The sequence below is a fragment of the Ursus arctos genome, unplaced genomic scaffold (assembly GCF_023065955.2).
Source record: "Ursus arctos isolate Adak ecotype North America unplaced genomic scaffold, UrsArc2.0 scaffold_1, whole genome shotgun sequence".
In the NCBI taxonomy this organism is placed as follows: Eukaryota; Metazoa; Chordata; class Mammalia; order Carnivora; family Ursidae; genus Ursus; species Ursus arctos.
In genome coordinates this window covers 34,029,787-34,045,185 of record NW_026622763.1, presented here as the reverse complement: position 1 = coordinate 34,045,185, position 15,399 = coordinate 34,029,787, and the positions used below count along the sequence as shown (strand labels likewise).

General features: G+C 34.2%; 1 protein-coding gene across 8 annotated transcripts in view; it reads right to left on the bottom strand.

The window, feature by feature from the left end:
* Nucleotides 1–15,399, bottom strand: part of RIF1 (replication timing regulatory factor 1) — a 69,519-nt gene that overhangs the window by 9,140 nt on the left and 44,980 nt on the right. For 6 of the 8 annotated variants that reach the window (XM_026492800.4, XM_048214491.2, XM_048214489.2 and 3 more), the window contains 7 exons: nt 11,868–15,110; nt 10,013–10,159; nt 9,631–9,708; nt 9,427–9,542; nt 8,678–8,831; nt 7,054–7,162; nt 267–6,588 (listed from right to left, as the gene is read on the bottom strand). In XM_026492800.4, coding sequence (XP_026348585.2) covers nt 6,374–6,588; nt 7,054–7,162; nt 8,678–8,831; nt 9,427–9,542; nt 9,631–9,708; nt 10,013–10,159; nt 11,868–15,110 — 4,062 coding nt within the window. In that variant the 3' untranslated portion in view covers nt 267–6,373. Of the gene's footprint in view, nt 1–266; nt 6,589–7,053; nt 7,163–8,677; nt 8,832–9,426; nt 9,543–9,630; nt 9,709–10,012; nt 10,160–11,867; nt 15,111–15,399 lie in introns of those variants that run through there. The other 2 variants (XR_008961180.1, XM_026492803.4) reach the window with 2 other exon arrangements.

Below are 15,399 nucleotides of genomic sequence, written 5' to 3'. Positions count from 1 at the left end.
AACAACTTTGTGGTTCTTTGTTGCAGTATTCTTCAGTATCATTAAGTCTATTTCATTTTTAATTTAGATGTATGGATCTACAAGCATGTGGAACCCATAAACTATGACTATGAGAGAACCTCTTCTATGGCTAAAATGGGCCATAAAATATGAATGGCTCATGTGTCTGTGGAGGGTCACGGTGTTCGCTAATGTTGGTATGTGAATTATGCGAATCTTACTCAATTCAAAGCCAAACCAACCAATAAAAACAGTGCCAGAATTGCTTAGTTTTTATAGTTTTATTTCAGATTAAAGTGCACTTCTTTAAAAATGTTTCAATATCCAGTTTCAATTGGCAAGTGATAACAGTTAACTCTCAAAAATATCATGAAAAGTTTTACTGTGGGTAAGACATATTTTCCCTCTCTCAATCCAATCATAATAAACCTGAAAATACACTTTTAGTATTGGTCTGCCTGCTTCAAACATTGTATAAAGCATTACACAAATACTGACCACATCCTTATTTCCCAAATACTAGTGCAGCTGAGTAATGAACAGGTACTTCTGCGAAATTTCAACTTAAATCATTCGACTTATCAAATATAAATACTTTGAATGTAAAACTAAGCTCTCAAGAGTTTATCAAGTGGTGGGAACAAAAATATTGTAGGGCTAATAAATGACTGATTTGGCTTCTCTCAGCCTTGTCTAAGTGCATTTAGTCAAGTCTATCCACAGGAGGTAGTTAAGATAGATTGAAAGCAACTGATTCCCCACCAACACAGAAAGTAAACTCCCTCAACTCCCAATTTATTTCACAGGTATGACAGAACCACCGAGTGCCAGATGCCTTTCCCCCACACATTGATGTCCCTTAACATCCATGGTAAACACATTACTATAATTGAGTTTAAATAGGAGAAAAAAAGCATGCCTCAGAAGTACCAGTATCTCCCAGTGTACGTCTATTTGAGCAACATAGTTAATATAAATGCAATCAGGAGAACACATTTTTGTAAAAGTAAAATCTAAGTAACAGCAATAAAAATTAAGGACTTAAGGAAGCAAGATCCTCACTTGCCATCTAGAAACAAATGACCAACTGGATTTACATGCCATGTATGAACAAACCCACCCTTTGTAACAGGGATCAGCAAACTTTACACAAAGGGGCCAAATATGTGAATGTTAGGTGTTCACAGGCCATACGGTCTGTCACACTATTCCAATCTGCTATTGCAGCAGGAAAGCAGCCAAAGATATTATGTAAATAAACATGGCTGTGTCCCAGTAAAACCTTATTACCAGCACTAAAATTGAAATTTCGTTTTTCTATGTGTCACAAAATATTACTGTTTTTTTCAACCTTTTAGAAAATGTAAAAACCATTCTTACCTCAGAGGATGTATATAAAAAACAGGTGGCAGGCTGTAGTTTTTCGACCTGTTCATAACAACTTACTAGGTTAAGACCGCCATATTTGTTTCTATACTCAAAATTCATCGTTCTTTCATTTTTTAGAAAATTCCCATTCTACAAAAATAAAAACGTCTTTAGATACTTGCTAATTATTCAATTAAGTATCAAAATAGCTATTACACTATATTCCATTTTCTATTCCATGACTTTATTCTGAAGGTGAACTTCCTAGTTCTATGCAATTTATTCACTTGAGAAATAATTCTGCCTATTGTTGGGAGTTATTTACTCCTTTTTGGGGGGCAGGGTATTAAATATGTATACTTTATTTTTTCGAGAGATTTTATTTTTAAGCAATCTCTACCCTTAATGCGGAGCTTGAACTTATAATTCCAAAATCAAGAGCCGCATGCTCCACCAGTGACTGAGCCAGACAAGTGACCTGTAAATAATGTATATTTTGAACAATTATTCAGGGTATTTACGAATATCAGTTCTGGTACTGTCTTATATACAGGGTAACTGCCAGCTATTTTCAAAGTATATATGACTGTCCCCATACTAAAAAGCTACATACTTTTTTTTTTAATTCCATGTGCTATCAATTTAAAATACTGCCTTCAATCTTATACTCTCAGGTAAAGGGAGCGATTATCTTTTCTTCTAATGGTATACTTCAGGAGAGCAAGCATTTACAGCTTGGCACTTCATGTTTGGTTTTAACTGTTCTTTGGCTTGGTATATAAAGAAAAAAATGGTTAAGACCATCTTATAAAATTTAACATTCTATTACAAGCAATGAGTGAACACTCAGTTCTGTTAGACTACTATTCTATCAAATAGCTAGACATTTCAAACCCTAATGACTCAGATTTTAATACTTTCAAAAAGCAATATACAAAGCCTGGCCTATGATAAACATATCATTAATTGGACCATCACAAACCAAAGCCCAGATTTGTTTTACAGATCAAGCAATCAACAAATTTTGATAAATCAATTAAAAAACCCCATTATTTAACCTCTGGCTGTACCTTAAGTGCTCTGGATGAGTACAATTCGTATGAAGAGAGTATTTAAAACATGTGAGGGAAATAAAACAGAATGCCAAGAAAGACTCATTTCTAGAGAATCAAATTATTCAACTGTCTTTCAAACACCACTTTAAGATGAAATAGAAACTTTCAACAATATAACAGCAAAGTAACCAGAGGTCTTTACTAAAATGACAAGTCAGATCTGTCAGATAGGGCTTATTTTGGTACTGCTAACTTTACTGCCAAGTTCATCTTAGTTAGGGTAGTCTGTTTGCAATGTTTATTAGTAAAGCAGTGAAGCCCTGTAACTTAGAAGGCAAGATTTATTTAGAAAGTAAATATATTTCTAATATCTGAAAATTTACTTTCATATTTAAAAAATGAGAACATAATCCACATACACTACTCATGAAAAAAAGCTCACACTGTCTCATCTGTTTAGTAAGGTTCTTTGTAACATGAGATACATTAACTGCCTGCCTATTTAAAAACCTAACTCTTCCTCCCAAAACTGTCCATATCTAAAAAAAGGCTCCAAATAAGGCAAAATTCTACCTTTAACTCTTGAAAAAATTTCGAACTTTAATTTGAAGACTTCAAGACCAGTCTGCTTCCCCAGAACATAAACTTGAAAAAGTTATTTAAAAAACACTTAAGTCTTTTGTGGCAATAATTCCTGGGACTTAAACCTGATCGTGTTACCTGTAATTCACAGCCTGAAGCCTCAAAGGCCTAACCACCACAAAGGCAATCCACGATACCAGCATTTGTATGGGTCATGTGGGAGCTTTTAGAGATCAACTATCAGGCCCCATCCCAGACCTCCTGAGTCAGAATCTGCATTTTCATACATACATAGATAAAAGTTTGAGAAACACTGTTAAAAGTCAAAACTTAACTCTAACGCTTATATACCATGCATAAGACCTTTCTGATGGCTTAGGGATAAAAGACATGGGTTGTGCTAATGAGCAAACAGCTCCCTCTCCCCCACCAAAATCTTAGCCTAATATTCTAACTGCTATTTTATGGCCTAGCCTAGCTGCAAATTATCTCCCTGAAAATCAGTAATGAAGAATATGAGATGGAAACTAGGCCCTTCTTACTGAATTATAAAGTCAAGTTGGAAAGAATGACATTAAGGTAAAATGTGAACCATTTTTAAACTCATATCTTCTGTTAAATTCCAACAAAGTTTTTTTAAACAGCACTGATTTTTAATTACTGTCATTCCCTTATCTTAAAAAAAAATACTCTTTAATTTTACATTTTAAACACACCCCTCCCATTTTCCCCTAATTTTGTTTCTTGCCCTGGCACTTTTATTTTAGGCAAAATACAATCCAGTTTCCTTGACATTTTTATGATTCTTAAGTATATAACAAAAGCCCTGACTACTTTCAAGCTGTAAAGAATCCATGAGCAATGCCAGAAACTACCATGTTCATATTTAAATCTTATTTTTGACTATATTATCTGATAATATTATCACTAAACCTGATTCATCCTATACTATATGGAATCTGAGCAAAAGCTCCATTCCATTCAACAATGGCTTTCAAATTTGTTCAAATATAACATCTCTGACAATGGGCTCAGTGCAATACTGAAATTTAAACCCACTATATGGAGTCCATTTTGGAACACGAGAAATTATACTGTGCTTCTGTAAGCAAACAGATTCTTTTTATAAATGCATAAAATAAGAAATCACATTTGAGTGTTCTTATTAATATCTGCCATTTGTTTTATTAACTCTTAGAAAATATTGAAAAAACTGATTTAATTTTAATAGTTAACATACTGAACTGATCACGGAGAATTAATATTTTTTGCTATTTAGGAATCACTCAGGGCAAAATTTAAGGCAAGAATATTAAAAATAAGGTGCCTCAAATATACACTTTACAACTATCAACAATGAAGATTTAGCAAACTGGTTTCTGCCTTCAAGTAACATTTTTAAACACATCCTTGTTCAACCACAGTATTTGCAAATGAATACTTGTGCTTTTATCAAATTCGGTGATTTAAGTAAATGCTAATCAATCACTTTAAGTCACATTTTCTCCTATACTGTTCAGGTTCTCAAGAACTTCATTCACCAGCTAGTTACACAAACATTAAGATAGTCATGAGATAAGCCAATTCTGACTCCATACAAACACATATACACACTCCTCCTTATACCTGTTAACTAAAAATTTATGTGCCTCTTTACTATAAAATAATAATGTGGGAAGTGGGAGGCAATATAAACCACAATTATAATTCTGTTATTCTATTTTTAGTTATTTCTTCAAGCTACAATCCTCAGTTTTATGGTCCCAGAATTTCCTTTAAATCCAACCTTGGTATAGGACTATGAAACTTATACCCCCAAAATATCTGTAATGATGATGGATTTATAATTATGAAAAAGACAGCAACTTTTGTGGCTGGCAGGTGGTCCCCTTCTGAATATAGGAACTAACTAAACACAAGAATTAAACTTTCTGTAACTTGTTGAAGACTGTGTGCCTTTTCAAGCTGGTTAGTTCTGAATAAAATATGAAACTGTGAAGGTCACTCACTCATTCTAATCAGAGAGCAAATGAGATATTCTCACTGGAAAGAGACGAAACAAATATGGGAGTCAGGCACTAATACTAGTCGGTAAAATTTACAAATGTTTTAATTATATACACCCTACTTTTTTAAAACTAGGCAAAACATACATATTTCAAAAGAACAGTTTCAAATTTCCAAGTCTGCTTTAAGTGTAGGTGAAAAGAACAGATAAATTCTGGATTTCATATAGTCCAAGTTGTAACAAAAATAGTCAAACTAACTCTCCATTAAAAAGAAATGTAATGAAGCTTTCTAGTGGCTGATACCCTCCTTCCGAACCAAAAAAAAAAAAAATAGTATGGGTATGAATAGTGAAGTTCTCATGTAACACTTTCTCATTTCTATAACTTTAACTCCTTCTGGTTACTTTAGAAAATAAACTCATGTTTTTACTAAGACTACTACGTACAAAACTATTTGTATTTGTAGATACAGAATCCTACAAACATCTGCAGCAAGCCCACAAAGCACTTCTACTGTCCATACTGATATCTCAGTATTTAATATATACAAAATAGGTTTCTATTAAACAAAGGTATTCACAAGTAGCTGCAGAAAAATTCATGCCATTAACAAAGGCTGAAATTTATAAATTAAAAACATTGTAATCTATACATAATGTACAAATAGTCATGCATTTTAAAATGAATAGGACATGTCTCATATGACTGAATTTTCACAAGCAATGCTGCACAAATATTTGCTAACGCAAATGAATGGACTCTTAGTAAGTTCTGCTTTAATATTTTAACCCCAAAAGTTGCAGCTTTTGGTATTTTCCATTAAAGTTGTCCAAAGCTGACATCTGTGGGAAAATGTTCCAATTCTTTTGCATCTCATCTAAGGTGTTCTACTGAGAACAAATTTCTTAAACCTCAGGCACAACAAATATAAATTAAAAAAATAAAATCAAGTATAAACACCTTTATCAGTTCAGCAAAAAATTCAAATAGAAATGTTCAATTTTACTTAAGGTATTTTTCATTTTTTATGAATGTTCATCAGAATACGTATGAGTTTAAGATGTGTGAAATAAAATGCTTTTGTTTCTAGTTCTTGCTTCCACATTTCAGTAAGATATTTAAATTTTTGAAAAACTATGCATAGCAGCCAAGAAAATGTTGTATGAACAAAAATCTTACATAATAAACTTACAAAACTGAACTTACATAAGTCACAGCCCTTCAGGGTTTGAAATGTTATCAACTTTGCGAACATTCAGTCTGAAATTGTGCTATACTTCAGAACTTATTTTATGATCAACAAATCCAGTGATATTGAATAAAAAAAAAAAAGAAAACCTTCAATTTTCTCTTAAAAGACTAAATGGAATTTTCATGGGTTGGTGACCTCCAACGTGACTGCAAATTTTTTATTATAGAGTTCGCCATGCTACAAAGTTTCTCATGCATTTCAAACAGCTGGCTTCCTGAATAATTATGGAGATCTTCTGAATCTAGCTGAAGAGCAAGTGCACTAATCTGTGCCACAAGATTTTTAGGTAATGGAGTTTCCAAAGCAACAGGATCAATTAAATCTAAAAGAAAAAGAAAAAAAAAGGACAATTAATCTATTCCAGATAAAACTTAAGTTGTATGTATCTCCTTTTAAAGTTAATAAAAAGTTTAAGCGCCTAGGATTTAAGTTGAGAATGCAGGCTGAGGTATCGCTCCTCAAGAGAATAAGGCAACAGAAAAATCTACACAACTTCTTCAGTGCCATTAAAGAAATAACCAGGCTACTTCATTTTTATTAACAGCATAACAAGAACACACTGTTTAGTTTATATTCCTATTTGAGGAGCAATTGACAATTTGAGAAAAACAACTAGATATACTTGGAGTAAATATCAGTTACTTTTTCATGCCGCTAGCACCAAAAAATCCCCCAAAAAACAAAAACCTTGTCAAATTAACAGAGCATAGTCAAATTAAAACTAGAAGCATATATCCAAAGTCAGCTGACCGTGTAAATAAGATTGTCCCGCTTTGCTAAAACATACCTGAGGCAAGTCTTTCTTCATCAGAAGGAAGGGATTTAGTTTGTATTCCATTTACTGCTTTTTCAGAAATATCAAAAACTGGAATCTCCTCTAGTCCACGAGACTTTACCTTGATTATACACAGGCCAGTAAACAAAAACAAAACCAACAAATTGAAAGCTGCTTTTAAAAGGACCAACAATACTAACACTGGAAAAGAATCTGACGTGTTTCCCAGCCCATCACATGACTATTAGCTTAGCAAATCTTGCTAAGAAACTATGTCCTACTAATGACACAAAAAATGGGATTACAAAGTGTTTTCTGTTTTCTCAAAAAGCTGGTTAGGAATTCATAATATTTTCTAATGGGCTTCTCAAGAAATAGCCATGGTAGCCAAGAAAATTACACTATATTTCCCAAGTTTAGTAGCATAAGAAAATCCAAGGAAGAGATTTCCAAGCTTAAAAAACATATGGACTTTTTTAAAAAAAGAACACAATTTAAAAACGTGTTCCCAGGCTTACTGATTAGTGACTGAGAAAATATTCGTTTCAGAAGGTTAGAGTTACCATACTGATGGGGTCCATCAATTTGACTATGTAGATACCCAAGAGAAAGATTAACACATACACACAAAAAATTGTATATGAGTGTGCGTAAGAGCAAAAGGTAAAAACAGTCTAAACGTTAAGCAACTGATGGACGACTGTAATGTTGTATATTCATACAAGAGGTATTATTTAGCCATAAAGAGGAATGAAGTACTGATACACATGAACCTTGAAAACATTATGCTCAAAGAAGCCAGTCACAAAAAGACCACAGCTCACATAATCCCACTTTTATGAAAGGTCCACAGCAGGCAAGTCTATGAGACTGAAAGTTACTATTATAATCTTTGGGTTTCTTAAAAGAGTTTTTACAGATTACAAATATTTAATGATCTTTAAATCAAAGACTTTCAAGGAAACAGAAGTCTTCAGTAGTTAGCAAACTCCAGTCTCGGAAATTCTAATATAAACACTAGTTTTCAAGCTTAACGTACCCTGTTTGCATTTATTCACAATTTTGTGTAATTTCAATGGACACATAAAGGGTTTCTGCACAGGTTTCAATACAGTCTGAATCCTTCTGAAATGATGTAAGAGTTTTCCACATATATTTTTATTGGGGGCTGGGGGGGGATCTTGGCTTTTATCAGAATCTTAAAAGAGGTCTATGACCCTAAATATTTATGTGCAAAAAGTTGCTAAGAACAAGAAAAATTAGTTACAGTTGTGTTTGACATCAAAATTGAAATACTGTTAATTACACATTTGCAAGATTTTTGTTATGATGTTTAAGATTCGAACATCCAGGTTTTAGGAATAGCAGCCATGGAACCGATCACTAATCTGGTGAAAATGAATTGAGACAAGGGTGCGGGGAAGAGAACTCAAAGAACAAAGAAATGCATTACACAAAACAGTACAAAATCAAGAAGCAAACTTCTCTGTGAAATTATAAAGTAATCTTTTAAGTTACTCTTGACTGTGGAGAAGGGAAGAAGAGGTGGCGTAAGTTTTTAAGCAAAACTACCAAATTCTGTAATTGTTACTGCGAGATCATTTATCTATTCATGATTGAGAACATCTAAGTTTACCTGCTGCTCATGATAGACTCTAAGAGCCTTTTTTACATTGGACACTTTTGGAGAACGGATAGGAAGAGTTTTTATTTCAGATGCGGTAAGAGTACTCAAATCACCAATCGTTTTTATATTCTTAGCTCTAATGAGCTGTCCCAGTCCTCTTGCCCTGAAGAGGTTAAGAAGAAAAGAAAAATGTCATCATATAGTTTCACATTTATTCTATTTGTGAGGGCCTATCCAGCTGAATTTCCTGATTATGCCCAATCATAACCAAATTTTACACAAGCTCACCTAGCCCAGTGACGACAGGCACATATACATTTAATTTAAAACAAAATTTGAATTTGATGTGTTTGCCTGGCTTCAGCAACAGTGCTAGGAAGAGACTAAGACCAATGTGTGTCTCAGACTTCACTTACATTATGACTTAATGGCTATCTTTGTAAACTTCAACTTGTAAGGTGTAAATAATAATTATACTCCTTATGGGATTTATAATTAGCATTAAATAACATATGCAAAGAGTTCAGCATAGCATCTGGCAAATATTAAGCACACAATTATCTTAGCCATTACTGTATTATGGTAGATGCTTCTCTTATTGCCCTATCTGTCCCATCTTCCCAGATGAATTTTTATTTCCAAAATAAAATGCGAAAGTGCATGTAAGTCAATTCTAAATATAAGAACCTCGATCACTTAAATATTCCTCTTAAAAAAGTGGCATCTTTAAGCATAAACCAGCACAAATAACTACTTACCACATGTTTGATGTAATCTGAGGTAAAATGATATCAACTGGAGCCACGCAGTTGACCAAAGCTGGGTAAACACTTTCTGTTGGACATGGCATAGATTCTTTAGCCATTTCTGCAATCTTAGAATAAATTTCAGAATTGTTAAATAGAAGTCATCTGACTGAACATGAAAATATAAAGTTGCATGAAAACTAAAGCACTTCTTACTAAACACTTCTTTGAGCTCTTAAACTTAGGGCTACGTGATCCTGGGGACAGAAATCCTTTGGTTGAAGTGGCATTATGCTAGATAGAAGGAGAGAAAAAAAAACTCAGAACCCTAGAAAACTGTAATTTTACAATTTTCATTATTTAGAGTGCACGAATTTCCTAAAATCTTGAGAAAATGTAAAATGTTAATAAACTACTATCTAATCAATTGCTGGAGTATCACTGCATCTTCCCACCTGTTCATGTTTGTTTACCATGCTGCAGACAAAACAGTGTATCCAAACCAAAGAAGTCTTACTCTTTATTACTTTTAAGACAAACTACACTATGCATTCTGTACCTGTATACATATATGCATATTTTAAACCCCACAGCTTACCTTAGATTGTGCAGTAGGTGAAGTTTTAACACTTTTTACTGTGGGAGAATTATTTGAAGAATGGGACCTAACAATAGAGCATCGCCTATCAATGTCATCTGCCAATCCTGCTTGGTATATTGGATCTGCAAAGGAGACACGGCGAACCTGAAAACACAGGTCATGTTTTAACAGAATTAGAGTTAAAAACAAACAAACAAACAAACAAAAAAAACACAAAACCACACCATAAATTCTCATTATAAGGTCCCCCCAAAATAGCATGTCGGTTTAGAAGCTTAATTTCCTTGACTAGAAGCCAACTGCACACAGATGTATTTCTTCCTAATGGCTGCTTTCACAGACATTACTTAATACCACAGGTCATTTTAATTATCCATGTTCTAAATGGTTTCTACGTAACATACCAACAAAGACCAAAATGGACAGTGGCAAAAATGAAATTGCATGTGGTAGCTGAAACTGTGTCATCAAATTATACTAACCTTGTAGGCTTACTACAGTGACTTAAAAATACAAGGTAAAGAGGTAGAAATAGTACTAACTGGCCTCTGGTGTATCGTACTAACCTCTGTTCTAAACTCTTTAGAGGGTACCAGAGTCACAGCAACTCAGTGGCAATTTTTCATTTTAGCCTCTTCTGAACCCTTATGATGTGTTCATTCATTCAGCTATTTGATATAATATGCAATAAATAAATATGCAATAAGGCATAACCACTAACCATGTATATAAATGTCTCCTGGTCTTGATTCCCAAGAGTGGGCAGATTCTGTACATATCTGCATAGAAAACTACAATGTCTTACTGTTGCCTAAAGAAAAATTAAATTTGAGGTACTATCAAACAAAAGATGACTAGTTAACTTTTATTAACAATCTAAAATATACTGAAGAAAAATAAAATATACTGAAGACATCAATCCCAACACATTCTATCTTCATACTTTTCAAAGACTTCTACCTTAAGACACTTAGAGCCTCGATATAAAAGCAAAGCAAAACAAAACCAAAAAACTGAATTCTCAGTGTAAGAATTTTTGGTACATCTTGAGGAAGTCTTCACAACATGCTTCCTAGAGGCAAAATTAAATCTATCTTCTATCTCTAACATACGTCTGTACATATAAACAACATGTATTCTACAGCAAATGGCAGACTCAATTTCAAAGTTAAAGAATGTTCACATCATACCTACCTTTTCAGAACATCTCCTTTACTAAGAAGAGGACAAGGTGAGCTATGTAAGCACATGTAACTTTTACTTTTTTAATTTATTTATTCAACAAATTATACAAAAGTTATAGGGTCAGGAGCTAAATAAAGTAAATACATAGAATCCAAATTTACAAACTAAAGGAGTCAGTGTAGTGAAGATGTGGAAATAAAATTATAAATGAGATCATATCCAGAAATTGATACAGGCACAACCTGAGATTTTTTTCATTAGACAAGGTCTGGAAATAAGAGTTTACATAAACACTTAAATGTGAAACAGACTGCATAATGTCCTAGCACAACGTAAGTGCTAACTAAAGCTGCTTTATCAGTTTCTAAATGTTTCTTCACATGTTATGAGCAAAAAAAAAAAAAAAAAAAACCAAAAAATAAAAGTCACCAACCCCCCCCCAACAAAAAACCACAAGAGATCCTCAACAATTTTGCAAAAGGTGAACAATGTACATGGTTGAAGATCTCTAGTGTCCTCAAATAAAGGAATATCTAAGGGCTTCAGTCCCCTTTTATCAACACTTCTTCTACCTGCCCTTTTCCCTACTTGCTGTGCTAATTATTCAAAATGAGTGTAAATGAGTAGTCCTATTAGTCTAATAAATATTCAGCCTCAATTCTCCTACCTTGTGAACAGGTGATGATATCTCATCTTCCTGAGGTCTTTTTAGTCCTCTCTTTAAAATGCTGGTGGATGGAGAAGCCAAAGGAGACCAGACACAGCGTGTCTGCATGCTACTAGGACTGCCATTTGCTGATATAAGTAAAGGATCAAGTTCCCTTAATTTTTGAGGAGATGCATTATTGTCTTCTGTTATTAGTCCAGAGATGGCTGTTTCAGATGTCAGAGACTGTGATATTTCCTCCACTTTCTCTGAAGTACGGCGAACTTCCTGTAAAATTTCATCATTTCCCCCCACCATTCCATTGTCATCTGATGTTGTTTCTTCAGACTTAAGTTCAATATTTGTTTCAGTTTTATTAGAGTCAACTTTTACTTCTTCAGTGCTCATCTCAAGTGTGCTGAGAACAGAACTGCCAATTTCCATAGCTGCTGTCTTTGTTTCAGCTTGTACAGGCTTAGTAGAGATTTCGGTAGTCGAGTCCTGGTCCACCGTTTCACTGACTTGGTCAACTTCAGCACTCACCTCACCAACCACTGTCTCTTCACAATTTTCCACTTCAGCATTCATTTCTTCAGATGAGCCTGGACCAGATTCGTCACTTCCTTCATCTAATTCCCCAACTGTTGCTTGTTCAGGTATCTCTACCTGAGCACTCATTTCTGTGGTATTATCAGAATGGCCAATACCGGAATTAAATTCTTCAGTTACTGCTTCTTCAGCCTTCAGTTTTTCAGCTGTGTCTGCTTCAGATTCATCACTTCTTTCACTATTTATCTCTTCTTCACTAATACCAGTTTCGGTACTCTTTTGTTCAGAAAAGCTAGCTTCAGATTTATCACTTTCTACATCCAATTCAATAGCTTCTATTTCTTCTGGATTGAATTTTGCTTCACCTTTACATGCATCTGTTTCAACACTGGCAATGTTCTCTATACTTAGTTCCTTTTCCAAAACAGTCTCTGGCTTTTCTTCTTTGGTCTCCAAAGTAGAACATTCCAGTGAATTATCTTTGGAATCATCTAAACATGGGCTAACAGTTATACATTTTTTATTGGATGGCTCTTGGCTTTCAAGAGGTGTTGCTTCTTCAGAATCCGTATCACAAGTTTCTTCTTCAAAATTTACTACTTCAGAAGGAAGAGGGTTTTGAATAGTATTTTTTTTCAACTCACTTTCAGATATAATTAATGAATCATTAAAAGCATCATTCTCCTCCTTGAGTCCCAAATGAAAATTCACACCATTATGTTCATCTAAAAGTTTTACCTCAGAGCACAGATTAGCTTTAGAAGTTTCTGATACACTTACAGGTGTTTGCATATCTGTCTTTTTTGTTTCACTGACTTTTACATCATTATTTTCTGTATTCTTTAACCCAATGAATGACTTTTCCTGAGGCTGTGATTTTTCTCCACAGCAATCACAACCTTTAGATCTCCTTACCCTCCTACTTCTCTTATGTTGGCATTCAAGTGTTTGAAAGTTTTTTTCAGAAAGCAAAGAAATGTCTGATGTTCCTATTTTTGAAGATTCTCCCATGCTGTTATTTTCTATAGAATCTCGTTTTTGTAATCTCTTGCTGGCATTTCTAGTCCTTAGATTTGATTCTGGCATAGAAGGGTTCGAAAAGGAATATTCTGCACATTTGTTGGTTTTACTTTTTCCCTCAAAAGTAGTTGACACATCATCAGAAACCTGCAATAAATCTGAAGATACTGTAGAATCTTCAAGAGTTATATTACTCTCATCTTTTTGTTCACAAATCTGAGATTTCAGCCTTCTCTCTACTTCAGAATTTGCTTTGCAGTCAAGTGTCTGGTTTTCAACATTTATACATTCCTGTTTTATCACTTTCTCCTCTTGATCTTCAATATCAACACTATCACTGCTTTTGTTTTTCCATTTTCCAGATCTCTTCTTTTTAGAGCCTTCTTCTTTTGCCTCAGAACTATCAGATTCTGAGTTTTCAATGCTGGAAAGTAAACCTTGGGATGCTCTTCTTGTTTGATACCGTGTTCGTCCACTTACTGGCTTTTCAGAGGACTTATCGGCAATATCCTGGGCACCGTCTCCCTCGGATTTAATATTCTCAAGGTCTAGCTTTCTTTTACTTTCATCAATTTCAGCAGTAGTGCTGTTTTCCCCAAAAGTCTTCTCGTGTAAATTATTCCCTTTCTCAATTAAATTTTCCTGTACAGTTTCTTCAGAAATCAGTTTTTGCTTAGGTAACACATCATCTTTTACATGCAACGGACTTTTCTGAAGGGTCTTTTCTTCTTCCTTACGTCTTTCTTTTTTTTGATGATTATTTTCTTTCTCTTGGCTATCAGTGGTAGGCTCTGCTATTTCTGAGCGTCGCCTTGAGGACCGTCTAAGCGTTTTCTGATTTGAAGTTATCTGAACAGGACTATCCTCATCTACCATTTGATCTGCTGGTATTACAGCTGGGGGTGTATTTTCTTTGGATTCCAAATTGATTCCTAATGTTTTCTCTTCTGCAGTATTATTTTCTAATAATACCACATTTTCCATTGTTGGTTTAAGCATTGTATCCTCATACTCCATTGTAGATTCAGAGAGATGAGCCTGATTATCTAACACACATTCTGTTTGATTAAGCAAACCAGGTGGGTTATTTTCTAAGACTACTGTGCCGTCAATAGATTCCTGAGTATTTTTCTCCTGATCAGATCTCATTAAGAGCTTAGACCTTTTGTTCCCTGTTTGTTCGGCTTTACTCAACCTTCGGCTTGATCTCTTAATTCCATGTGCTATTTTTTCAGAATCAGATTTTGTGAAAGCCATTTCCCTTTTCTTTGCTTTTGGTGGAATATCTGTTTTAGCCATGACTTCCTGGTTATTTTTCACTGTAACAGTTGAAGACATATTATTTAAGGGGGATGGACTAAAAGGTCTATTTTCTGAACCATCAAACTTCTCCAAAGTAATAAAGGTTTGCCTCCGACTTGTAGGCTGTGGGGGAATTCCAGAAATGATGGCGTTAGAAACTGAGCTGTTGAGACCAGAAGTATTTTCTGCATTAGGTGCACATTCAATTGTTTTCTTTGATGAAATTAAAGTTTTCTTTCTGGCATCATTATTTCTGCTCAGTATTGCTGGACTGGTTTCCTCATTAGAACCACACTCATTATTTGAAAGGGAAGCCTTTTCAAGATGCTCATCCATACCACAGTTTTCCATGACATCTTGAGGAGTAACAATGTCACTCTCCATCTGTTCCTCCTGCACAGAAACGTACACATGTATATAGATTAACCAACAAACAAGTCTTACTTTCTCAGGGAATTCTTAGTGTAAAACTTCAGGAATTCAAAAGGCTTTCAATATTTTGCAAATATTCCAAAGGTGGTGACAGATGCCCATTAATTTGTGTTTCTAAGTATTTAAAGTATTTAAATATTTTAAAAATATTTAAACACACATACACATCCACAAACACAGTAACTACAATTCTGCTAAAGTCTATCAGTGAGAATTATGAGATTATGCAATATATCTTAAAATTAATATA